At 44.3% G+C, this 27,338-nt stretch overlaps 2 protein-coding genes across 17 annotated transcripts in view; one reads left to right on the forward strand and one right to left on the reverse strand.

Moving 5' to 3' along the window:
* LOC139580433 (E3 ubiquitin ligase RNF157-like) overlaps positions 1–17,319 on the reverse strand; it is a 33,946-nt gene extending 16,627 nt beyond the window's left edge. For 5 of the 7 annotated variants that reach the window (XM_071409099.1, XM_071409102.1, XM_071409100.1 and 2 more), the window contains exons 1-9: positions 16,323–17,319; positions 13,532–13,650; positions 4,397–4,485; positions 3,452–3,601; positions 3,258–3,375; positions 2,935–3,045; positions 2,441–2,488; positions 2,141–2,212; positions 1,640–1,799 (exon numbers count right to left, since the gene is read on the reverse strand). In XM_071409099.1, the coding sequence (XP_071265200.1) occupies positions 1,640–1,799; positions 2,141–2,212; positions 2,441–2,488; positions 2,935–3,045; positions 3,258–3,375; positions 3,452–3,601; positions 4,397–4,485; positions 13,532–13,650; positions 16,323–16,410 (955 nt within the window). In that variant the 5' untranslated portion in view covers positions 16,411–17,319. The remainder of the gene's footprint in view (positions 1–1,639; positions 1,800–2,140; positions 2,213–2,440; positions 2,489–2,934; positions 3,046–3,257; positions 3,376–3,451; positions 3,602–4,396; positions 4,486–13,531; positions 13,651–16,322) is intronic. The other 2 variants (XM_071409098.1, XM_071409097.1) reach the window with 2 other exon arrangements.
* Positions 17,320–17,411: 92 nt separating this feature from the next.
* LOC139580437 (serine/arginine-rich splicing factor 2-like) lies at positions 17,412–22,007 on the forward strand. 10 transcript variants are annotated; one of them, XR_011676037.1, is made up of 6 exons: positions 17,412–17,528; positions 17,648–18,017; positions 19,258–19,558; positions 20,131–20,422; positions 20,751–20,847; positions 21,424–22,007. XR_011676037.1 is itself a non-coding variant. In XM_071409109.1 (4 exons), the coding sequence occupies exons 2-3, from the start codon at positions 17,656–17,658 to the stop codon at positions 19,523–19,525; spliced, it is 630 nt and encodes a 209-aa protein (XP_071265210.1). In that variant the 5' UTR covers positions 17,412–17,528; positions 17,648–17,655; the 3' UTR covers positions 19,526–19,558; positions 20,751–22,007. The 10 variants fall into 10 exon arrangements, 4 of the variants coding, with proteins under 4 accessions (XP_071265210.1, XP_071265209.1, XP_071265206.1 ...); XR_011676036.1 differs by having other exon boundaries at positions 19,258–20,847; XM_071409109.1 differs by lacking the exon at positions 20,131–20,422 and having other exon boundaries at positions 20,751–22,007.
* Positions 22,008–27,338: the final 5,331 nt, after the last annotated feature.

Consider the following 27,338-nt stretch of genomic DNA (forward strand, 5'->3'; position numbering starts at 1 on the left):
CTGCAGATGGGGTAACAGTTAGGCTATTAGTCCCTGTGCCCAAGAACACTAAGGTAACCTGCCTAAATGACTACCGACCCGTAGCACTCACGTCTGCCATGAAGTGCTTTGAAAGGCTAGTCATGGCTCACATCAACACCATTATCCCAGAAACCCTAGACCCACTCCAATTTGCATAACGCTCAAACAGATCCACAGATGATGCAATCTCTATTGCACTCCACACTGCCCTTTCCCACCTGGACAAAAGGAAAACCTATGAGAGAATGCTATTCATTGACTAAAGCTCAGCGTTCAACACCATAGTGCCCTCAAAGCTCATCACTAAGCTAAGGACCCTGGGACTAAACACCTCCCTCTGCAACTGGATCCTGGACTTCCTGATGGGCCACCCCCAGGTGGTAAGGGTAGGCAACAACACATCTGCCACGCTGATCCTCAACACGGGTTCCCCTCAGGGGTGCATGCTCAGTCCCCTCCTGTACTCCTTGTTCACCCATGACTGCATGGCCAGTCACAACTCCAAGACCATCATTAAGTCTGCTGACGACACAACAGTGGTAGGCCTGATCACCGACAACGATGAGACAGCCTATAGGGAGGAGGTCAGAGACCTGGCTGTGTTGTGCCAGGATAACAACCTTTCCCTCAACGTGATCAAGACAAAGGAGATGATTGTGCACTACAGGAAAAGGAGGACCGAGCAAACCCCATTCTCATCGACGGGGCTGTAATGGAGCAGGTTGAGAGCTTCAAGTTCCTTGGTGTCCACATCACCAACAAACTTTCATGGTCCAAACAGTCATGAAGAGGGCACGACAAAGCCTATTCCCCCTCAGGAGATTGAAAAGATTTGGCATGGGTCCTCAGATCCTCAAAAAGTTCTACAGCTGAACCATCGAGAGCATCCTGACTGGTTGCATCACTGCCTGGTATGGTAACTGCTCGGCCTCCAACCGCAAGGCACTACAGAGGGTAGTGCGTACGGCCCAGTACATCACTGGAGCCAAGCTTCCTGCCATCCAGGACCTCTATACCAGGCGGTGTCAGAGGAAGGCCCAAGAAATTGCCAAAGACTCCAGCCACCCCAGTCATAGACTGTTCTCCCTGCTACCGCACGCACACCAAGCGGTACCGGAGTCTAGGTTCAAAAGGCTTCTTCACAGCTTTTACCCCCAAGCCATAAGACTCCTGAACAGCTAATCAAACTATTTGCATTGTCCCCCACCGCCCCTCGTTTACGCTGCTGCTACTCTCTGGTTATTATCTATGTATAGTCACTTTAACTCTACCTACATTTACATATTGCCTCAATTACCTCGACTAACCTGTACCCCCACACATTGACTCTGTACCGGTACCCCCTGTATATAGCCTTGCTACTGTTATCTTAATGCTGCTCTTTAACTATTTGTTATTTTTTACTTAACACTTATTTTCCTTAAAACTGCATTGTTGGTTAAGGGTTTGTAAGTAAGCATTTCACTGTAAGGTCTACACCTGTTGTATTCGGTGCATGTAACAAATAAAATGTGATTTGATTTAACTGAGAATGTATTAGGTATTGCTATGAAGCTCACAAATGCCAACGTATGGCTTACAAAGGTCTTTTGTAGCATTATAGACATTATAGACTCACGCAGTCTGCATATGGGGCAGCAGTTGGCCTGGTAGCGGAGAGTGTCAGCGCAGGCATTACAGAGACACAGGTGTCTGCAGGGCAGGATGAGTGTGTCGCGGACGTCCGACAGACACACCACACACTCCGCACTGTTATCACTGATCTCATCATCCGCAACCTGGGGACAACACAATCAATCAATCAATCAATCAATCAAGACATCACTACATTCAGAGAGCAGTATGGTAGCTTGGTCAAACACAGTAAAAATGAGATTCACTGTCCATATACTCTAACCCAGTGTGTTTAGGGCATGGACTACTGAACACAATGCTTTTTGTTCAAAACTTTCAAAATGACTCTCTGTAGAACCAGTCCTCCAACAGTGCATAGTTTTATTGTAGCCCCGGACAAAAAAAACACCTGATTCAACTTGGCAACTAATCATCATGCCCTCAATGAGTTAAATCAGGTGTTCACTAGTCCATGTCCTAAACAACCAAATTCTCAACTTGGTACCTTTGATTCTTGGCTGTTGTACTTGTTCTCGATGCCGTAGATCTCCTGAAGAAGGTAACTCACCCCATCCACCTGGAGAAGAAACATGTTGGGGATGAGAGAGAGAAGGTTTCACTATAAAACATACCAGGAAGGATGGTGACAGGGGAGAGAGGGTTTGGAGGAGAAGGGAGGAGGCAATACCAGTCAGGAAAGAGAGGGGGGCAAGATAGAATACAGAGTGAGACAAGAGAGCGATAGAGAGAAGACAGAGAGAGAGAAGAGAGCGAGAGGAAAAGGACTTGGTGGAAACAAACTCACCACTTGTTTCTGTTTCAGAGGTTTGACACAGTAGCTCCCATCCATGTGCTGTGGAACAAACAGTAGATACTTAGCCGACGCTTGTAACAATCCAATCCCACTGGACACAGACGGCATTTCAACATCTAGTCTTTACATTTGATTGAGTTGACAACTAACGTGAATTCAACGTGAAATCAACAAACGTTTGAAGCATGTCATTGGATTTAGCTTAAAAGTTGGATGAAAAAAAGACAAACATACGCTGATGACTGAAATCAGTTTTCCACCTTGATTCAATGTTATCATATAGATTTTGTTGTTGTGGAAATGTGGAAAACAACGTTGATTCAACCAGTTTGTGCCCAGTGTGATACTTTTAAGAGTCAAACATTTCAAAACATGTCAGACAAACATTAAGATACCTAATGAGTAAACGTTAACATACTTCAACACGTTGTAAATGTAACACTTTACTTACAATCCTACAACACATCAGACTTAAAGCTCCTTACCTTCTCAAAGGTGGCCAGGAGTACATGGGAGTGACCCATGTGATCTTCCCCCTCGTCTACTGTCGCTTGAACGACCATGGGAAACACATCCTTATCCATGTCAAACAGCAACTAGAAAGAGCGGGAGAGAGAGAGAGAGTGAGAGAGAGAGTGAGAGTGAGAGAGAGAGAAAGAGAGAGAGAGGGGGCGGAGGAAGAGAGAGAGAGCGAGACAGAGAGAGGGGGTGGTGGAAGAGAGAAAAGAGGGTGAGATAAAGAGAGGTTATACACTGAAAACACACATACTTCGTTAGTAATATGCATAAACACACACACAGACCGTACCTCCTCATCGGCCCACTCCGACAGATTGATGGAGTGGGAGGGCAGACAGAACTGCTGACAGACTCCTCTCTTAAAGTGCACCGTCTCTGACTGGAGAGAGCTGTCCTGGGGAATGTAGCTATAGGAGAGATGCAGAGAGTTAGAAGAGATAAATATGCACACACACACACACATACACACACACACAGACTTACATAGGCACTCCGTTGTGGAACTCCTCTATAGCTTGATAGTAGATTGTGATGGCCACCTGTGTGTCAGCGTCGAAGGTGAACTCTATGTTGTAACAGGCTTTGCTTTTCCCTGCCACGTCCTCCCCTGGCAGTTTCAGGTCCTCACTACACCTGCCAGCATGCATAAACACAGCTAGCGTCATCTACACACCGTTACAATAATGTAATAACAGTATAGGGAGTAACCCACAACCAAAGCTTGTGAAAGCCTCCGGCCAGCTATTTGGTTCTAGGGGGAGAAGTTAAGATGTTGGACTAGGGGCCTCCCGGGTGGCGCAGTGGTCTAGAGCACTGCATCGCAGTGCTAGCTACGCCATCAGAGTCTCTGGGTTCGCGCCCAGGCTCTGTCGCAGCCGGCCGCGACCGGGAGGTCCGTGGGGCGACGAGCCCGTACGGGAGTTGTAGCGATGAGACAAGATAGTAATTACTAGCGATTGGACACCACGAAAATTGGGGAGAAAAGGGGATAACATTTTTTAAAAAAGAACAAAAAAAAAAGAAAAAATGATTAAAAAAAAAAATACAAATAAAAAAAAAATACAAATATAAAGATGTTGGACTAGTGCAATAAAACAGACTACAGATGTAGGATTTTAATTTGAGCCGGTTTGAGACAGGAGGGAAAGAATCCTGAATTATTATGTGGATTATAATTAATGGACCTTTTTGGTAGGGGTTGATACATTTTCCTTTGAGAAAATCAAGTCTGACAATTTAAAAGTGGAAATTACAAACTTTAGAAGCCTTTTTAAACCTCAGAAACACTACAAGTTTGCATTTCCTGCTGTGCGGTAAAATTCTCAGCAACAAAAGGGTGATGCAATTAAGATCTTACATCTGTAAGCATAAGTAAAATAATAATGAAGGGGATATAAACTAGAAGTAAATTGTGTGTGAGATACTCACCGTACGAGCCTCAGTGTATCTTTACGGATGTTTATAAGGCTTCGTAGCGTCTTTACTGGCTCCTGAGGAGGCGGGGCCGCATAGGGAAACTGTAAAGGAACCAATCACAAAAGGTCACATCAATAACAATGACAAAAGGGTCACATGATCTGATCAACTAATCACCAAGCCCTTGATCAGTTGAATCAGGTGGGTTAGTGCAAAGCATTGTCCTGGATACTTCACCCACTTAAAACAATGGATACATTTTCTTTCCCCACTTTTATTACTGGACTTTGCACAATCTGAGCGTCTTTCCCCGGTATACTGTGTTTTTGTTGCTGACTGTGTAAGAAGAGAGTTGAGTGGGTCAAAAATACAAAATGTCCAACACTTAACTATTTAACTGACATTATGATGTCTGTGTAAAGTAACTAAAGTTTGGGAGGAAAGATGACACCTGTAACAAATTAAATCTCCTCCCCTCTCAACAATCAAACAATCTCCTCGCCAGTGAACGGCTGCGTCTATAGTATCCAGATCCTGTTATCCTAATCTGTTGTTGTATTTCTCATCCCTCCACCACCCGTCATCCCTCCACCACCCGTCTCCTCCCTTCTCCCTGTTTTTAAGGGTCCATAAGGGGGATTAACTCTGTGCTGAGAAGCAGAGACCACCAGGACTCCCACCCCAACACTCAAGTCTTCATCTCCCCTTCACGATCCATGCGACGACCAAGCAACATCCTCCCCAACCATCATCCTCCACCAACCATTAAGCTCCACCAACCATCATCCTCCACCAACAATCAACCATCATCCTCCACCAACAATCAACCACCAACCATCAACCTCCACCAACCATCAACCTGCACCAACCATCAACCTGCACCAACCATTAAGCGCCACCAAACATCCTGAGCCATCAAGCTCCGTCAACAATCACGATGCCTCAACCATCCCGAACAATCACGATGCCTCAACCATCCCGAACCATCACGATGTCTCAACCATCCCGAGCAGTCACTTAAATCATCCAGTTTTCCTCTCCATCTTGCAACACCATCTCTGACGGCACCTTTCAAGACTCTTCCATTCTACAACCATCTAACAATCATCCAACCTCATTCCATGCTCAAATTCATTCTGAATAACATTATTCTACATTCATACCTTGTAACCTTTCCTGCATTAAACTATCTCAAATGCATTATGTTGAAGGTGTGGTTTATACTTCTTTATTCCTGGCACGATCAGGCTGATAACGTGCCATTTTAGAAAACAGGTTTAGTGACCTTGATCTGCGGTTGTTTACTTATTTTAGATGAATGCACTTTTTGTAAGTCATTCTGGATAAGTGTCTGCTAAATGACTGAATGTACTGTAAAATGTGTATAGAAGAACCTCTATGGAACATGCCATCCAGTAGGGAGGGAGGATGTGGTTGGATACCTCTACACCGCTCCTCTGGGGGGAGGTGTGAGTGTGTGTGTGTGTGGTTTCCAGGAAAGGCTCCTGCTAGGCCCAGATGTGTTAAAATACGGAATACCGACACATTCAAAAAACACACACCAGTAGAGTTCTGCTATGGGATCTGAACATGCAAACACACACACACACACACACACACACACACACACACACACACACACACACACACACACACACACACACACACACACACACACACACACACACACACACACACACACACACACACACACACACACACACACACACACACACCTCTTTCTCTCTATAGTCTTAATGTGACTCTGGTAGATTACTGGTAGCTTTGCAACCCTACCTGGAAAAAAAAGTTACCGGAATCTTCAGTAATTAACAGAAAATGTGTGACAATCTATCGTAAATTTGGTCATTTATACTTCAATAACTTTTTTAAAAGTATTAATATATAGTACTCGTTTTTTATGTACAGTTGAAGTCGGATGTTTACATACACTTTGGTTGGAGTAATTAAAACTTGTTTTTCAACCACTCCACAAATTTCTTGTTAACAAACTATAGTTTTGGCAAGTCGGTTAGGACGTCTACTTTGGGCTTGACACAAGTAATTTTTCCAACAATTGTTTACAGAAAGATTGCTTCACTTATAATTCACTGTATCACAATTCCAGTGGGTCAGAAGTTTACATACACTAAGTTGACTGTGCCTTTAAACAGCTTGGAAAATTCCAGAAAATGTCATGGCTTTAGAAGCTTTGATATGCTAATTGACATAATTTGAGTCAATTGGAGGTTTAGCTGTGGATGTATTTCAAGGCCTACCTTCAAACTCAGTGCAGCTTTGCTTGATACCGCTCAGGAAGGAGACGCGTTCTGTCTCCTAGAGATGAACGTACTTTGGTGGGAAAAGTGCAAATCAATCCCAGAACAACAGCAAAGGACCTTCAAATCAAATCAAAGTTTGTCACGTGCGCCGAATACAACAAGTGTAGACCTTACAGTGAAATGCTTACTTACAGGCTCTAACCAAAAGTGCAAAAAAGGTGTTAGGTGAACAATAGGTAAGTAAAGAAATAAAACAACAGTAAAAAGACAGGCTATATACAGTAGCGAGGCTATATACAGTAGCGAGGCTACATACAGACTCCGTTTAGTCAGGCTGATTGAGGTAGCATGTAGATATGGTTAAAGTGACTATGCATATATGATGAACAGAGAGTAGCAGTAGCGTAAAAGAGGGGTTGGCGGGTGGTGGGACACAATGCAGATAGCCCGGTTAGCCAATGTGCGGGAGCACTGGTTGGTCGGCCCAATTGAGGTAGTATGTACAGTCGTGGCCAAAAGTTTTGAGAATGACACAAATATAAATTTTCACAAAGTCTGCTGCCTCAGTTTGTATGATAGCAATTTGCATATACTCCAGAATGTTATGAAGAGTGATCAGATGAATTGCAAAGTCCCTCTTTGCCATGCAAATGAACTGAATCGCCAAAAAACATTTCCACTGCATTTCAGCCCTGCCACAAAAGGACCAGCTGACATCATGTTAGTGATTCTCTCGTTAACACAGGTGTGAATGTTGACGAGGACAAGGCTGGAGATCACTCTGGCATGCTGATGGAGTTTGAATAACAGACTGGAAGCTTCAAAAGGAGGGTGGTGCTTGGAATCATTGTTCTTCCTCTATCAACCATGGTTACCTGCAAGGAAACACGTCCCGTCATCATTGCTTTGCACAAAAAAGGCTTCACAGGCAAGGATATTGCTGCCAGTAAGATTGCACCTAAATCAACCATTTATCGGATCATCAAGAACTTCAAGGAGAGTGGTTCAATTGTTGTGAAGAAGGCTTCGGGGCGCCCAAGAAAGTCCAGCAAGCGCCAGGAACGTCTCCTAAAGTTGATTCAGCTGCGGGATCGGAGCACCACCAGTACAGAGCTTGCTCAGGAATGGCAGCAGGCAGGTGTGAGTGCATCTGCACGCACAGTGAGGCGAAGACTTTTGGAGGATGGCCTGGTGTCAAGAAGGGCAGCAAAGAAACCACTTCTCTCTAGGAAAAACATCCGGGACAGGTATAGGGATTGGACTGCTAAGGACTGGGGTAAAGTCATTTTCTCTGATGAATCCCCTTTCCGATTGTTTGGGGCATCCGGAAAAAAGCTTGTCCGGAGAAGACAAGTTGAGTGCTACCATCAGTCCTGTGTCATGCCAACAGTAAAGCATCCTCAGACCATTCATGTGTGGGGTTGCTTCTCTGCCAAGGGAGTGGGCTCACTCACAATTTTGCCTAAGAACACAGCCATGAATAAAGAATGGTACCAACACATCCTCCGAGAGCAACTTCTCCCAAACATCCAGGAACAGTTTGGTGACGAACAATGCCTTTTCCAGCATGATGGAGCACCTTGCCATAAGGCAAAAGTGATAACTAAGTGGGTCGGGGAACAAAACATCAATATTTTTGGTCCATGGCCAGGAAACTCCCCAGACCTTAATCCCACTGAGAACTTGTGGTCAATCCTCAAGAGGCGGGTGGACAAACAAAAACACACAAATTCTGACAAACTCCAAGCATTTAATATGCAAGAATGGGCTGCCATCAGTCAGGATGTGGCCCAGAAGTTAATTGACAGCATGCCAGGGCGGATTGCAGAGGTCTTGAAAAAGAAGAGTCAACACTGCAAATATTGACTCTTTGCATCAACTTGATGTAATTGTCAATAAAAGCCTTTGACACTTATGAAACGCTTGTAATTATACTTCAGCATTCCATAGTAACATCTGACAAAAATATCTAAAGACACTGAAGCAGCAAACTGTGGAAATTAATATAAACAGAGAGTAGCAGCAGCGTAAAAGAGGGGGGGGCACACAATGCAAATAGTTCGGGAAGCCATTTGATTACCTGTTCAGGAGTCTTATGGCTTGGGGATAAAAACTGTTGAGAAGCCTTTTTGTCCTAGACTTGGCATTCCGGTACCGCTTGCCCTGCGGTAGTAGAGAGAACAGTCCATGACTGGGGTGGCTGCCGTCTTTGACAATTTTTAGGGCCTTCCTCTGACACCGCCTGGTGTAGAGGTCCTGGATGGCAGGCAGCTTAGCCCCAGTGATGTACTGGGCTGTACGCACTACCCTCTGTGGTGCCTTGCGGTCAGAGGCCGAGCAATTGCCATACCAGGCAGTGATGCAACCAGTCAGGATGCTCTCGATGCTGCAGCTGTAGAACCTTTTGAGGATCTCAGGACCCATGCCAAATCTTTTTCCTGAGGGGGAAAGGCTTTGTCGTGCCCTCTTCACGACTGTTTAGGTGTGTTTGGACCATTATAGTTTGTTGTTGATACAAAGGAACTTGAAGCTCTCAACCTGCTCCACTACAGCCCCATCGATGAGAATGGGGGCGTGCTCGGTCCTCCTTTTCCTGTAGTCCACAATCATCTCCTTAGTCTTGGTTACGTTGAGGGATAGGTTGTTATTCTGGCACCACCCGGCCAGGTCTGTGACCTCCTCCCTATTGGCTGTCTCGTCGTTGTCGGTGATCAGGCCTGCCACTGTTGTGTCGTCTGCAAACTTAATGATGGTGTTGGAGTCGTGCCTGGCAATGCAGTCGTGGGTGAACAGGGAGTACAGGAGGGGACTGAGCACGCACCCCTGGGTAGCTCCAGTGTTGAGGATCAGTATGGCAGATGTGTTGCTACCTACCCTCACCAAATGGGGGCGGCCCGTCAGGAAGTCCAGGATCCAGTTGCAGAGGGAAGTGTTTAGTCCCAGGATCCTTAGCTTAGTGATGCGCTTTGAGGGTACTATCGTGTTGAACGCTGAGCTGTAGTCAATGAATAGCATTCTCACATAAGTGTTCCTTTTGTCCAGGTGGGAAAGGGCAGTGTGGAGTGCAATAGAGATTGCGTCATCTATTTGGGCGGTATGCAAATTGGAGTGGGTCTAGGGTTTCTGGGATAATGGTGTTGATGTGAGCCATTACCAACCTTTCAAAGCACTTAATGGCTACGGATGTGAGTGCTATGGGTCGGTAGTCATTTAGGCAAGTTGCCTTTGTGTTCTTGGGCACAGGGACTATGGTGGTCTGCTTGAAACATGTTGGTATTACAGACTCAATCAGGGACATGTTGAAAATGTCAGTGAAGACACCTGCCAGTTGGTCAGCACATGCCCGGAGCACACATCTTGGTAACCTGTCTGGCCCCGCAGCCTTGTGTATGTTGACCTGTTTAAAGGTCTTACTCACGTCGGCTACGGAGAGCGTGATCACACAGTCGTCCGGAACTGCTGACGCTCTCATGCATGCCTCAGTGTTGCTTGCCTCGAAGCGAGCATAGAAGTGATTTAGCTCGTCTGGTAGGCTCGTGTCACTGGGCAGCTCGCGGCTGTGCTTCCCTTTGTAGTCTGTAATAGTTTGCAAGCCCTACCACATAAGACGAGCGTCGGAGCCGGTGTAGTATGATTCAATCTTAGCCCTGTATTGACGCTTTGCCCGTTTGATGGTTCATCGCAGGGCATAGCAGGATTTCTTGTAAGCTTCCGGGTTAGAGTCCCACACCTTGAAAGCGGCAGCTCTACCCTTTAGCTCAGTGCGAATGTTGTCTGTAATCCATGGCTTCTGGTTGGGGTATGTACGTACAGTCACTGTGGGGACGACGTCCTCGATGCACTTATTGATAAAGCCAGTGACTGATGTGGTGTACTCCTCAATGCCATTGGAAGAATCCTGGAACATGTTCCAGTCTGTGATAGCAAAACAGTCCTGTAGTTTAGCATCTGCTTAATCTGACCACTTTTTTATAGACCGAGTCACTGGTGCTTCCTGCTTTAATTTTTGCTTGTAAGCAGGAGGATGGAGTTGTGGTCGGATTTACCAAATGGAAGGCGAGGGAGAGACTTGTACGCGTCTCTGTGTGTGGAGTACAGGTGATCTAGAATTGTTTTCCCTCTGGTTGCACATTTAACATGTTGATAGAAATTTGGTAGAACTGATTTAAGTTTCCCTGCATTAAAGTCTCCGGCCACAAGGAGCGCCGCCTCTGGGTTAGTGGTTTCCTGTTTGCTTATTTCCTTATACAGCTGACTGAGTGCGGTCTTAGTGCCAGCATCTGTCTGTGGTGGTAAATAAACAGCCACGAACAGTATAGCTGAAAACTCTCAAGGCAAGTAGTGTGGCCTGCAATTTATCACAATATACTCTACTTCAGGCGAGCAAAATCTAGAGACTTCCTTAGATTTCGTGCACCAGCTGTTGTTTACAAATATGCACAGACCGCCCCCCTCTCGTCTTACTGGAGTGTGCTGTTCTATCTTGCCGGTGCAGCGTATATCACGCTAGCTGAATATGTCGTCATTCAGCCACGATTCTGTGAAACATAGGAAATTACAGTTTTAATGTCCCGTTGGTAGGATATTCGTGATCGTACCTCGTCTAATTTATTGTCCAATGATTGCACGTTGGTGAGTAGTATTGACGGTAACGGCAGCTTTCCCACTCGCCTTCTTCGGGTCCTGACGAGGCATCCGGCTCTTTGTCCTCTGTACTTGCGTCGCTTCCTCTTGCAAATAACGGGAGTGTCGGCCCTTTCGGGTGTTTGGAGAATGTCCTGTGTAGAAAAAATCTTTGTCTAAACCGAGGTGAGTGATCGCTGTCCTGATATCCAGAAGCTCTTTTTTGCCGTAAGATACGGTTGCAGAAACATTATGTACAAAATAAGTTACAAATAACGCGGGAAAAAAACACAATTGGTTGGGTACCCGTAAAACTGCTGCCATTTCTTCCGGCGCCATATTAATATCACCTTGTGAAGATGCTGGAGGAAACAGGCACAAAAGTACCTATATCCACAGTACAATGAGTCCTATATCGACATAACCTGAAAGGCCGCTCAGCAAGGAAGAAGCCACTGCTCCAAAACCGCAATAAAAAAGCCAGACCAGGGTTTGCAACTGCACATGGGGACAAAGATCGTACTTTTAGGAGAAATGTTGATGAAACAAAAATAAAACTGTTTGGCCATAATGACCATCGATATATATATATCGAGCAAGGAGGACTACAAACCTGACTCAGTTACACCAGCTCTGTCAGGAGGAATGGGCCAAAATTACCCAACTTATTGTGGGTAGCTTGTGGAAGGCTACCCGAAACGTTTGACCCAAGTTAAACAATTTAAAGGCAATGCTACCAAATACTAATTGAGTGTATGTTAACTCCTGACCCACTGGGAATGTGATGAAAGAAATAAAAGCTTAAATAAATCATTCTCTCTACTATTATTCTGACATTTCACATTATTAAAATAAAGTGGTGATCCTAACTGACCTAAAACAGGGAATTTTTACTAGGATTAAATGTCAGGAACTGTGAAAAACTGAGTTTAAATGTATTTGGCTGAGGTGTATGTAAACTTCAGACTGTATGTGTCCATATTTTCCATGACTTTCTAGTAGATAGACCATATGGTTCAAGAGAAAATAGCCTAATTAATGAACAAAAACATCTAATCAACAACGGCATTATTTTCAATTAACTCTTCAACTCCTCCAACTATTGACTTTTCTTCACAACTGCCACCAGTTTGACCACAAAACATTGATAACAAATACATATTGTTTTATTCAAATAAATAAAAGTGCCAAAAAAAAAGGATATTATGCTGAAATGCGCATATTAAACACCAATGGTATTCATTGACTTTGTGGTTTATATTTAAGATAATGCTTTAAAGCTTTGTCATTCTATTTGTTTATTTTTAAATAATCTTATTTAATGGTGTGATATAATTGACATGTGATAAGGCTACACAGAGGGCCAGAGATAATTACAAATACCTGTGATAATCTAAAATACCCAAAAGGGCCACTACATGTCTTGTGAGATTACTTCAAATCCTTGAAAGATAGCAAAATTCTGGTAGTTTACTGGTAAACTTTAAAAGTTTCCAGTAATACACTATCCTTTTCCAACCATAATTACAGCAGTAAGCTGCTGTCTAAATCCCCAACATCACAGGCCTGTGTACTTCCAGTCGCACGCAAGTACACACACACACAGCTGTACAAATCCAGAGTAGGGGTCAATTTCATTTCAAATGCACTAGACCTGTGCTGCAGATCACAGTTAACAACTCCGGGAGAGAGGAGAGAGATGTAGTGAGTGGGGAAGAGAGATGTGGCTCTACATTGCCATCTGCTTAGAGAGGGCAGGATGACTTATATAACGGCATTTGAGAGAGACAGAGAGACAGAGAAAGAGAGAGACAGATATCCTGTGTAGCTCAGTTGGTAGAGCATGGTGCTTGCAATGCCAGGGTTGTGGGTTTGATTCTCACGGGAGACCAATACGAAAATGTATGCACTCACTACTGTAAGTCACTCTGGATAAAAGCGTCTGCTAAATGACTAAAATGTAGAGAGAGCAAAACACAGAGAGAGAGAGAACAGCGAGAGAGAAAAACGGCAAGGATTTCAAATACCTGAGTTAAATGCATGGGAGTGTATTTGAGTATTTTCAAATACTTGCCAAGTGTATTTCTAAATACATTCCAATGTTCAACAACTTGCCTTTTAAAATTAAAAATATCTGAATACTTACTTCCAAATGTCTTTGAAAGTAATTTAAATACCTTAAATAGTAAATAGTATTTGAACCCAGGTTTAGTGTAGTGTAGCTTAGTGTAAGAATCAGTACCGCCACTGGTCTGATTCCCAGGAAGTTGAGGTCGGTGTTCTCTCCGAACAGGTATCCCTCGGGGTGGGTGGAGTCAAACTTCTCCCCGCCCATGATGAAGTGGTTGGCAAAGTAGCTTCCTGTGGGGAACAAGAAGAAGGAGTGAGCAAACCTGATCCCAATACACACACTATAGGCCAATTAGGTTTCTCCCCTTTTACTTGAACAGAGGACAGTTAAAGGAGCTCACCGAGCTAGGACAAGGTGTTCCAACCCTGGTTCTAATCTTAGCCAATAGGGGGAGAAACAGATAGGGAATAGGTACAGTAGACATTGCCTCTAAGCACTGATTTTATATCAGAAATGTCTTTATCCCCCTAATTGCTAACATTACGGTTTTAGGTAATGTAACTGATCCTAGATCTGTGGTTAGGGTGGCAACTTCTACCTCGAGTGTCTCGCTACACAGTAAAGTAATGTCTGGTAAACTGCAGACTAGGGTTGGCTGGTCTGAATCAACGTAGCTGTTCTGGCTGTTTCCACCCCCCAAGCAGTGCTTGTAAAACCACTTTGTGTTTTTCAACTCAGAAAAAAAAAAATAGATGATTCTGATCAGGAACAAAACACCTTTTTTGTGACACTGCCTGGTGGGGGAAATAATTAGAATGTATGTTTTGAAAGGGTCATAGAAACGCAGACAGCCAGATACTATTCAAATTATAATCAGCTGTAGGGAATGTAAGCCTATCAACTGCCCTTGAATGCCCACTGTGTGTATTTCTGCACAGACACAGACACACAGACACACACACACACACACACACACACACACACACACACACACACACACACACACACACACACACACACACACACACAAAGCTGAGGCTGAGCAATCCAAGTAGAGATCCCAGGCCAGGCCATAGCTACTCAATAACGGTGATGGAAGTGGTTCGGTGAACAACGCTCAAGTGATGAGCCACCTAGCCTTAGACTTTAAGGCTTGTGTTAGCTCCCTAGGCTAATTCATACACTTTAGCTCAGCACGCTAACACAGTCTTATACCACTTTCTTAAAAAAAAAAAAAAACTATTCTCTCTTCTTAACTGCAATGACTGATCTGTCATGACTGGATAGGTGAAAGCAGGGGCGCAACTTTCACTGGGGACGCCCCCCCAAATTCTAAAATGGCATTTTTGTCCCCCCCAGTTTTATCATTGGAATGTGATACAAAACGAGGCAACGGTGTGCTTTAGGACCATGTTGATGCCTCCAAGCGGTCGGGTAAACTGTTTTGGAGTGTTTATCCAGCTGGATTAAAAAATGTATTATAAAAATTATGTCTCCCCCCACTTCTAAAACCAAATTTGCGCCGCTGGGTGAAAGTATGCCTATGAGAATCCAGATAATGCAGATCATTTGGGTATTAGCAATAAAGATTATTTATTTAATTTCATTATCATCCAAGTGTTGCTGAATAGCCTCTCTTCTTCAGTTTGCGCTTACATTTATGCACCTTGGTTGGAGAGCCAGGTAGCGGCAGTAATCCTTTCCCTTTGCACTATAAGGATAGCCAGAAACAGGGTTTGAGTCTGGAATGGCACCCTATACCCATAGTGAACGATGGGCCCTGGTCAGAAGTAGCGCAGTTAAGAAGGGTGCCATTTTTGGACATAACCAGAGACAAAGCCAGACACACTCCTCCACATAATCTAAGGACCTGCAGTCAGACACACTCCTCCACATAATCTAAGGACCTGCAGCCAGACACACTCCTCCACATAATCTAAGGACCTGCAACCAGACACACTCCTCCACATAATCCAAGGACCTGCAGCCAGACACACTCCTCCACATAATCTAAGGACCTGCAACCAGACACACTCCTCCACATAATCCAAGGACCTGCAGCCAGACACACTCCTCCACATAATCCAAGGACCTGCAGCCAGACACACTCCTCCACATAATCTAAGGACCTGCAGCCAGACACACTCCTCCACATAATCTAAGGACCTGCAGCCAGAGATTCAGATGCAGTAGAATGGCAGACAGGGAGTCTGGTTACACTGGCTGTTTCTGTGTCCTTGGATATCAATCCTCCTCCACACACACATCCATTACCACTCATGTTGTATCTTATACCTAGCATAAGGGCAGGGTTCGATTTACAGGGCCATACATAAACAGATTTTAAAATCGGTCATTTGAAAAATGTAAGTGGACTCTTTAATATCAAATATTGTCTGGGTAACAATTACGTACCTTACTGTGATTGGTCTCAACTAAAATGGTCAAAAACAAACAAAAATAGCTTCTTAGCAAGAGTAATTTCTCAAGCAAGACTTTGCAGAGTGGTCTGAGAGGGGAGGGGGGAAATGAAAATTAGATATTATTGACAGAGAGGTTTGGAACTCTCTTTCTTATTGGTCTATTAGTGAATTTAACACATGGTGATTATAAGCATGGAAGGCCAAAACTCCATCCCACCAAAAAAGGTTGACATTTCAGGCGGTATTTTCAAACAGCTCTTACACAAAAAAGGGTATATCATCATGTTCACAATTTCACAGTATTATTCCTACCTCATTATGGAAATATATATAAAACACGGGGGGGGAATCATGTTTTTGACTGCAACGAGCCTTTAAAATATAATTATATTCAACATTCTGGCTTGTACAGCTCATGACAGGAAACTATCCTGATAAACTCATTTATGCCTGACATAGAATTCAATGTGGGGTTTCCAGACTAGGTTCGCTCCTATTCATGAGTGTGCTGTCGCCTATGAGGCACAGGCACCACTTACCAGATTTCGGTGGATAGCGGTACACCGAGTTGGACGGTATATCGACCTCTTCCACTCCTGCATTTTGTCTGCTGGTCAAAGCTCCCATTTCCACAGAAAAGAAAAGCTCAAATTAACGTACATACCAAGAAAACATTCGCTATTCTCAAAAATCTCTATTGTCTTTAACTTAAACCAGTTCCTGCTGCCGTTTCCATTGTTATTCTTGGTTTATGTCCTTGGTTCCCTGCCGTTAGCAGCCGTAGCCTAGTTGTTGTGCTCGTTCTGGGGATTAGTTGTTGTTATTGCTGCTTTATCCAAAGCCCCGTGGGACTGTCACTGTTTGTTTAGAGGCAGAAAAGCAACAACTGCGTCCCTTTAACAGCAAAGCTATGTATCCATTCACTTAGCGACGCATTCTCCTCTCCACTGCAGCGCTTTTCGGGGGCCGCTTTGAGGAGGAAAACGAGGTCTCTCCCTATGTAGCACCGTATAACGGTCCACTCGACATCTTTTCTGTTTGTTCTCTCCCGTTTGTAAGGCCGTGCGGGGATGCTGATGGCTGTCTTTGCTTGGACTCTCCGTGCTCCAACTGTCAAAGAACGAATCTAATGGTGGCTACCCATGACGTCAGGCACAAATCCGGACTATGGGTTTTGCGCAGTACAATTCAGCAGGCAGGCAGCTCCCGGTTCGCTATAACGTGACCTTCCCCAAATGTGGGAACGAATCACTGCAATGCTGCAGCAGATGATGGCTTAATAATGCAATGTATAGTGACTGTTACAACGACATGCAGAGCTGCGTAATTATATCTATAAAATTAAATGTGTCTTTGAAATTTGGACAGAAATAGACAATTTAGGCTACACGCATAATTATTGATAGGCAATTTGGCAAGTATAGGCTTGTATCTGAACTGAACAATGATAAAAACAATATGAGAAACTGATAACATAACACGTAGGCTAGATGGCTACAGCGTTGCAGCCTATAATGTGCAAACTGTATGTTTTTGTACAACCTAACGTAGCAGGCGTAAAATACACTTGAACAATGTTGCTATTTCCACCTTGACATGATCAGTGAGCGTTAACTGTTGTACTATTCCAGTCCTCTATGGGGTACTGTAGGGCATCGGGAGTAGTTCTGAACCCGCCCACACAGAAAAAGGAAGCTCTGGCGCCGCCATTTCATGTGCAAGGAGTTGAGACAACCGTGTGTGAGGTAGGCTTGGAAATCGGCAAAACAACATCGAATTTGACCAAAAATAAAGGTTTTAATTGGAAAACAAGTTCCGTACTGTCTGTTTTCGATTTTTAATCGTCTGGCTGTTTCATTTTGAGGAGCAAAGATGAGCTACGGAAGGCCCCCGCCCGATGTCGAGGGTATGACCTCGCTCAAAGTGGACAATCTCACCTACCGAACTTCTCCTGAGACACTACGACGAGTTTTCGAGAAGTACGGCCGGGTGGGAGACGTGTACATCCCCCGCGATCGGTACACAAAGGAGAGCCGCGGGTTCGCATTCGTGCGGTTCCACGATAACCGCGACGCTGAAGACGCAATGGACGCGATGGACGGGGCCTTGCTTGACGGGCGGGAACTGCGAGTCCAGATGGCGCGCTATGGCCGTCCACCAGACTCTCACTTCGGACGACGAGGCGGCGGTGGACCTCCAAGGAGGCACGGAGGCTATGGTCGCAGGAGCAGGAGGTAAGTTATTGGTTCAGTTTGATTTTTAAAAAAACATCGGAACTAGCAATTGTTGTAACTACAGCAACGATGACGTAACTGGCCAAGTTCAGTCAAAGCTAATCTTCTGTTGACAGATCTAACGACGGTACAAACACATTTTAATTTTGGGTTAAACAAGATTAAAATCCAGTGTTGCCACATTTCTATGAATTATTTGAAGTAGTTTTCCTTTAAAAAATGGTAATTAAGTACCGTAAAACATAAATTAGTAACCCAGGCGCTTATTAGAGATGGCATGTCTATTTCCTTAATGCACACGGGTTTTTCTCATGTGTAGTTAATTGTTTAATTACAGCATTCACTTCCAGCATTTTTATACATTTTGTAATCTCCTGCACTTATTATTTACATACTGTGCTAAGTTTATTTTGGCTTAGTAACGTATGTCTCTGGAGAGAAAAAAATCCTGACTGCAATTTCGTCTGTTCTTACTTTCGCCACTAGAGGGCGATTGGCCCTGTTTGTGCTTGTTATTTAGCTACCAGTTCTCTGCTGTTAGTAGCCAATGGCTAGCAGTTTCTTACTGGCAATTCAAATCGGATGATTGCAATTTGAGTCATTACAAAATTATTTAATTAAGCATTAAACCTCGTAAACAATACATTTCGATCTGGGTGTTTTATTTGCTAAAATGTGTACCGTTACCTGGCTATTGGCTGCTAACAGCTGAGAACTGCTTTTTAACTGAAGTTTGACAGTATGTTAAAGTAACTTTCCCGTGTTGATGTGGTGTGGGTGTACCCCAACCGAATAGTGTGGGCATATACCGCCATAAAAAATATTAACGCAAGTAGACCGCTGATTGGTAAGCTAATCCTCTGAGGAAATTGCCATTTTTGTTTGAGGTACAATTTTGAGGTGGGGTTTTATATTTTTTTTTTTATGATTTGGCCACAAATAAAAGTGTAGGATGAGTCAACATTATTTGGGTAGGAGTTTTTTTTTATTCCAATTTTTGTTCACTGGACTGCTACTTTAAACCTAAGCTAACTGGTTGGCAAGTTAATCATTTGCATGGGTTTTTGTCTAGCGAAGTAGTTTGTTTACTTTTTGTAGAGAGTTAGGTACCATGTTTTCAGTTGAGTTTGTGAGTTGCAAATCTCCAATTAGTCTAGCAAAAGGACAGGGGCTTGTTTAACCCGCGTTGCTGTTCATTTCTCTAGGTAAAGATTTCTCCATGTTTCTCCTCTCCCCCCAGTCGTTCGGCCAGCCCCCGTCGGCGCAGACGCAGTCGTTCCCGGAGCAGGAGCCGCTCCCGTGGCCGTGACTACAGCCGCTCCCGGTCTCGTTCCTACTCTAGATCCCGTTCCAAGTCCCGCACCCCCCGCAAGAGCAAGTCCCCATCTCGGTCGAGGTCCCGTGGTGCTTCCAGGTCCCGCAGCCCGGCTTCCAACAGAGGCTCCAAATCCAGGTCGAGGTCCAAGAGCATGCCCAAGTCCCCCGAGGACAACGGAACCGACTCTTAGTAACAACAGCTCCAACCCGGAGCCATTAAAACGGTACACAAGGAAGGGGAGAAGGGGTGTGACATCACATATATATATGTAAGGATGGTTTGGTTCGTGTAGGAGAGACTACAGGGCAGGTTTAGATGCAGTTGGACAGTGTTCTGCAGCCTTGACAGTCTGATATTGAGTGTGACACTTTAGTCTTGTTTAGTCACCAGTGTTGCAGCGTACCAGTCAAGACTGCAGAATCCTGACCTTGGGTTGTTGCAGGGGAAACTGTACGATTGTAAACTAGGTTTTAGAACCAGTTCAGAAAGTAGTGCACACATCAAGTAACATGCAGTTGCAGGGTACAAAAGTAAAGACAGGAAATAAAGCTGGATATCTGAACACTTGAATGCTTTTATTCAAGTGTGTGGGTGTCTACCAATGTTTTACATCCAACCAAACTGACACATCAGCCAACATTAGGATTTTATCTACATGGAAGGTCAGAAGTAAAGTAGGCTAAAATTGTTTACAATATTTATAAAATGGGCTTATTATTTTTGAGATGCTATATTTATGGCGGGGTGCTAAAATTAAACATTCGTTTACCTAAATGTGGAATTCTCTCCTCCAAGCTGCGGTCCTCTTGTCAAACAGAGAGGTGGGGGTGTGGCAGAGATGGCAGTGTGAGAGCAGTTAGTGTGGTGTGACGCGACCCGCCCATGTGACCTGCCTGTTGCTGAGTTGGTGGGTGCGATGGCGGTTGCTATGGAGCAGGTCGTCAATGGCGACGCATGGTCCGTGCTGTCAGTTGGTGAGGTGTGAGGTGGTGGTGAGGTACGGCACTTTCACAGGACCACAGACAGAATTCTGCTGGCTGTACCGCTGTGTCTGTGGTCTCACTGGTGAAGGAGGGAGGACCCCAAGGTTTGTTGTCCAATAAATGCCTGAGTAAAAAATAAGCAAACAATTGTGATATTGAGAGGTAGCTTTGGGTTGGGGGCCCTTGGAGTGTGAAGACGACTGACGCTGTTAGGAACTTATTTCCTACCCACAAGGGAAAGGGTCAGTTCTATACCAGTAACATGGACAATTTACATGTTAAATCGCCATTTAAAAACAGACCGACAAGTCCTCGATGGAATGGTCGATCTGTACATTTGACTTTAGATTGACACAACTAGACAATCAACTGTTCTCAAACTAGCAGCGTATCATTTGACCGCCACCAACACAGCTTGTCTTTTCTTTCCAGGTGAGATACGATGGAGACTTCTTCTCTGCGGACGCCAGCCAGATCATAAGTCTGCCAGTGGACACCTCTCTACGCCCCACAGAATACTGACCAAAAGGTTATTGTGACTTGGTCTAAAATGATTTATTTGGTTTCAGTTGCCCAGAAAGACTCTACTATATATTTACCAAGGCGATGTAACTCCCATGACTAGAGTAGAGGACATGTTTAAAGGTTTTGTGAGGTGTAATCTGGATTTTGTCTTATTGTTAGTGCTGGTTTGTTGCATTTTGATTTGATATTGTTAATAAAACATTTTATGGTGAAGTAGCTACAGCTTTTCTCTGTATTTAGTAGTTTTTTATTCTCTACAGACAGATTCTGGTTTGAGTTAACTGTGTTTTTTTTCTTTTGCAGAGTTGATTTTAGCAAATGGAGAGTGACTAGCCCCTAAATAGTTTCCATTATTTTCTAAGCAAAACCAGTAACATGTAGAGGGAAGTGAAAAGGAACAATAATAAGTCAATATTGTATCAAATGTCACGTGTTATGTAATTGGTTAACCTGCCTAGCAATGGCTTTTTTTTTTGCCTAATGTATGTATACTAGATCATTTTTTCTTGCCGTTTATCTGTTATAAGTTTGCTTTCCTGTGAATTCTAACCCTCCTCTCTTGTTATCTTTTGTGCATTAGGCGCAGTTGTGTAGCAGTTGAGTATTGCTGGTTAGCTGTTAAGGTGCGATGCAGTGCTGATGGTGAGGTGGCAGTGCAGTGGCTGGCGGGGGTGTTGCGGTACCCTGTGAGTGCCCGGTGCAGTTGTCGCCCGGCGCTCGTCTTGGTGCTACTGCTGCCGTTTGCCTTGTTCTGGTTTGTAAGAGTCAATCACAGCTGTGGTGGTAGATCTGATCACGCCATCTCTCCCCCTGTGTTGTTCTCATATGGTCTCTTCCCATTCCTGATGTACAAATACACTCCTCTTTCCCATTCTCTATCCCAACCCTAGCCTGGTGGAACCAGCCTGTTCGCTGCGTTTTAACGTTTGTTCGATCAAGCTTGTTCCACCAGGCTATCCCAAACCCCCCTCCTACTGTGGTTTAGTCCCTCTGTTGTGAGCTGGTTGTACATTGTTGATGGAAGAGTCTTATGGCTCGATAGGGGAGGGTTTGATGAAGGGCATTCCTCTAGCTTAACAAATGAATCTGTGGATTTTGTGTACCCTCGCAAGATGTCTTGTAACTGCTTTAGGTGAATGCTAATAAACATTTGTGGTTATTTGATTCACTATTTTGTTACCAGATCTGTCCTAACAGTCCTTGAGCCCATCGGCTCCTTCACACCGCTAGCCAATACCCATTAAGTGATTTTCAAACTAGATTCCTCATGAGTTGTTACAGTATACTACAATTTTAGCAATTCTACACTTCTGAAAATGGAAAAACATGTTTAATATTGTTTAGTCAATGATTGTATTGCTACACCTTGAATGAAGCTGATGGACATATTTACCAAATATGTGGCTGCTTTAATATGGGCATCAGCACTCCTCTTTGCTCATCTTCCATTAAACACAAAGTCTATAGGTCTACAGACTTCTTATGTACTTAAAAGACATTGTGAGACCCTTTACTGTGCACAAGCCAGTTCTTAACACAGTGCTTCCTCTATACCATTGGTTCTCAAACCTTTCCTGTGGGACCTCCATCCGTTCTATGTATTTGAGCTATTCCAGCGCTGGCACACCTGATTCTGGGTGGGGGGCAGTCATACAACTCAGAATTCCAAGTCAATCTCTGGAATCTTTCTTGAGCTCCAACTTTGACTTGAAGATCATTGATGATCATGATTAAACCTAGTTTCCCCCCCCCCCCCCCTAGTTGTCTTGAAAGCACCATAGGCATGTGGAGTAATGAGTAGGATTCTGTGTTTTCACGTAAAAAAGAGATTGCTTTTGATAACACTTCATCTGCGGCAGGTAGCCTAGTGGTTAGAGCGTTGGACTAGTAACCGAAAGGTTGCAAGATCGAATCCCCGAGCTGACAAGGTAAAAATCTGTCGTTCTGCCCCTGAACAAGGCAGTTAACCCACTGTTCCTAGGCTGTCATTGAAAATAAGAATTTGTTCTCAACTGACTTGCCTAGTAAAATAAAAAAAATCTGCCTTCCTAATGAAAACTAGTTTGAAAATTTGAGCATATATTTAATGGAAAAGAGATGTACAGTACCAGTCAAAAGTTTGGATACACATACTCATCCAAGGCATTTTCTTTATTTTTACTATTTTCTGCATTGTAGAATAATAGTGAAGACTTAAACTATGAAATAACACATGGGATCATGCAACCAAAAGTCTTAAACAAATGAAAATATTTGAGATTCTTCAAAGTAGCCACCCTTTGCCTTGACAGCTTTGCACACTCTTGTCATTGGGTGTGTGCCACTCCAATGCGTGTTGACAACATGGTTTAGCTGTGAAGATTGTTTTGATTTGAGAAGGGTCAGTGCTATCCGGGATCATTGGGAAGTCCCTACATCATTGAAGTTGACATTTAAAACGCTTACGGTGATGGTTTAGTGTAGGGACGTCCCAAGGACCCCGCATAGCACTGACCGTTTGAGAAGTGCGCTCCTCTCACGGCTTTTGGCCGTTCACTGTAACGGGCCATAGACCTGTGCACCGCATCGATTAAGGAAATTACGTTTCTTTTCCATGCGTGTCACCGCGGTCAAAGCACCTTTTTATTCCTAAAGCCTTTGTCGCGTTCAATAAAACTGGGAATTCGGATGCATCCGTGTTCAGTGCGTCCATGACAACTGGAAACTCGGAAGAAAAAAATATCTCCGACTGGGTAAAATCGTTTTGAACCGTCATCCAAAGAAAATCACCGACGTCATGATTTGACCACGTTTTGTACGAGTTACCAGTTGACTTGAAAGCACCATACATTCTCCGAGCTACACTAGTGGACACGGTTATCTGTAATATTACAGCAACAAAGCCATCCGGACGCGGGGAGGCAAACTGGGACTGACTACCACATAAGTGAGAATACCGGGGAGAGGCTCATTTAACAGTATTTCTCCGGGATAGGCTAAGCGGTAGAGCCTACAGACAAAAATAGAAGACAATATGATAAGCAGATCATCTTTTGCTGACTCGAATATTCTACACACTTTCTGTCAGAAACAATGTCATTTAGTTTTATATTGCCTATTCTCCACGTTTCTTGCTATTATTCTGGTGACCTCATTGTTCAGTAACAACGATACTACTGCTGCAGACTCGTCCTCTGGCTTTGCAGCATCCAAAGCAGATCACTCAGGGGAGGAGGGCTCTTTGGCGCAGTCCGTGAGAGATGAGGTGAAAACTGGATTAGTTAAATCAGGACCGTCGGTAAATCTTACGGAGAAATAGGGGACAGTAGCAGGGCTAACCTCTGCGGACAAACCGGAGGAGGACAGTGAATGCCGATTCGTGGGGAAGATAACGGATCCGGTGGCAGCGGACAGAAGGACAGTTTGGGAGGAGGGGATGCACGCTGCTGAAGTTAGGATCCACGCTGCCGTGCACGAGGAAATGGTGAAATCTGGCATTACGGTAATATAATGTTCTGTATGAGTAGCCTATCCTATTATGTTTAATTATAATATTACTGATGTATCAGAATACACAGTTTCTCATAATATCTCAAAATATTTGCAGCACATCCAACTAATTTATATGATCAATCAAATGTATTTATAAAGCCCATCTTACATCAGCTGATGTCACAAAGTGCTGTACAGAAACCCAGCCTAAATCCCCAAACAGCAAGCAATGCAAATGTAGAAGCATGATCACACAGATAGGCTACAAGAGCCGTGGCCAATACATCACACATGTAGAGTACCTCTAATTTAATTAGCCATGCCCATGCTGCTAGTAGCCAACAAGCTACTTGGAGCATGATTTTCTGAAGTGCACGGTGGGTGGCAGTCCAGTACACTGTGTCTGACTGACTAAACCATCACCATAGATACTGAGAGGAAGCACTAAGGTGTCAGCACCTTGCAGGGAAAGAGAAAGGGAGCGGACCTAAGCCTTTGGGAGTGTCAAGGTGACACAAGGGGAGAGTCAGGTGTCAGGTCAGTATCCTTCTGAGAGAGAGTGGGATAAAGAGGTAAAGCAATGGGGGGAGAAGATAAATAGTGAGGAGTAGAGGAGACTTGGTGAGAGAGACAGACAGACAAGGGCTAGATCAGCACCTAGCAGATAAAGGGAGAAGTCAAAAACATGAGCTATATAATTGATTTACATAACAAGCTTTGACCTTATTTACATAAGTATTCAGACCCTTTGCTATGAGACTCGAAAATTGAGCTCAGGTGCATCCTGTTTCCATTGATTATCCTTGAGATGTTTCTCCAATTTGATTGGATTCCACTTGTGGTAAATTCCATTGATTGGACATGATTTGGAAATGCACACACACCTGTCTATATAAGGTCCCACAGTTGACACAGTGCATGTCAGAGCAAAAACCAAGCCATAAGGTCAGGGGTCCTAAGAGACCACTTATGCTGCTTGTGCCTGGAGCCGGCCCTGAGTCCAATGTTTCTCAACCTCACTTTCTCCTTCCATCTCTCTCTCTCTGTCTCTCTTCCTCTCTCTCTTCATCTCTGACAGTCTGGCCAACAGTGCTGGAACTCAAACCCCGCCTCAGCGCCGGTAGACATTCCAGGAAGAGACTTTGGTCACCTACAGTTCCCTGAGGGGTGGTCTTTTCTCTTAGCAGATATGGAAGAAGTGGACGCAGAATGTGCACCCATGAAATACGCCCCCAGAATGCAGCGGACCAGCCAGATGGAGAAGATGAGGAGCTGGAGGAGGAACAAAGGTTTGTACTGGACTGGGCAGCATCTCAATACTCTGACGTGGCTTCCTCTCCTAGTCTCCTCTCCTTTCCACTTATTTAAGTGCCACTGCTTACCAGCAGTAACTGGCCATGTCCGAATACCCATACTTGTGTTCTAAATAGTAGGCTTTTTGGGTATGCCAAAATATGTTTTATAGGATGTGAGATTTAGAAAATGTAGTAAACTATAAAGGCCAGGATGTCATACTAATTTCAGCTTTTCATCTGGTAGAATTTGCTGCACACTATTGAGGAAGACAATAGTCAAACATGCGTTTGACAACAGCTAATTATCCGAATAGTGAATGCGGCGGGGAACAAGCGCCATTTTGCATTACATGACGCCTTCTCAGTATGAATGAGCTTAGAATGTTCATCTTTGTTGCTTACTGCATACATTGTTACTAAAAAGTATGTTCTAAATACTATGTAGTATGATTAGTACACAGTATGTAGATTTCGGATGTAGTAGACAAGACAGATTTCAGACACGGCCATTGTAAATAGTCTTTCCAACTCAGTATAACCCTCTCCTGTCCAGTGTCCTCTGCTACCTTACAACCCCTCTCCCTTTCTCCAAGCGTCAGTGTGTGTCAGTGAGTGTTGTCTCTGTGAGGTGATTTTGCTTAGCAGCTACTTCTATCCACGGCACCACTGGGGACTTAGGACTGACCAGGGCTCCGAAAACAAGGTGAAAGAAAGAAAGAGAAGGAAACGCCCCAACGAGTTGAGGGAGAAACACAAATCAGACCTTGGATCAGTGTTGGAGGGCAGCTTCATTTTACTCCAGCAGAAACCCAGGCTTTGTATTTAGAGACCCACCCAGGCCTGGTGTCTGTCTGTAACATCTGTATTCAGAGACCCACCCAGGCCTGGTGTCTGTCTGTAACATCTGTATTCAGAGACCCACCCAGGCCTGGTGTCTGTCTGTAACATCTGTATTCAGAGACCCACCCAGGCCTGGTGTCTGTCTGTAACATCTGTATTCAGAGACCCACCCAGGCCTGGTGTCTGTCTGTAACATCTGTATTCAGAGACCCACCCAGGCCTGGTGTCTGTCTGTAACATCTGTATTCAGAGACCCACCCAGGCCTGGTGTCTGTCTGTAACATCTGTATTCAGAGACCCACCCAGGCCTGGTGTCTGTCTGTAACATCTGTATTCAGAGACCCACCCAGGCCTGGTGTCTGTCTAACATCTGTATTCAGAGACCCACCCAGGCCTGGTGTCTGTCTGTAACATCTGTATTCAGAGACCCACCCAGGCCTGGTGTCTGTCTGTAACATCTGTATTCAGAGACCCACCCAGGCCTGGTGTCTGTCTGTAACATCTGTATTCAGAGACCCACCCAGGCCTGGTGTCTGTCTGTAACATCTGTATTCAGAGACCCACCCAGGCCTGGTGTCTGTCTGTAACATCTGTATCCTGCTCTCTATTTCTGCAGGGTAGAGTTCACCACTGACTTTACCTCTCTGTAAGCCGACCGGACAGACAGACAGACAGACAGACATGCAGGGGTTGTAGTAAAAGCATGGTAAAGTATGAACATATGATTTGCCCTAATTCATTAGGGTCGTCATTACCTGACCATGCTAAAACGGATGGATGTGCAATGCTTAAACTCTAACCTCCGATGTGATTTTGAAACTTAATCTAAATTAAACTGTTACCAGAAAATAAAGGTATTCAGTTTTGAAGCCCATTGTCTTTTCTAGCA

The sequence above is a fragment of the Salvelinus alpinus genome, chromosome 7 (genome assembly GCF_045679555.1).
Source record: "Salvelinus alpinus chromosome 7, SLU_Salpinus.1, whole genome shotgun sequence".
NCBI lineage: Eukaryota > Metazoa > Chordata > Actinopteri > Salmoniformes > Salmonidae > Salvelinus > Salvelinus alpinus.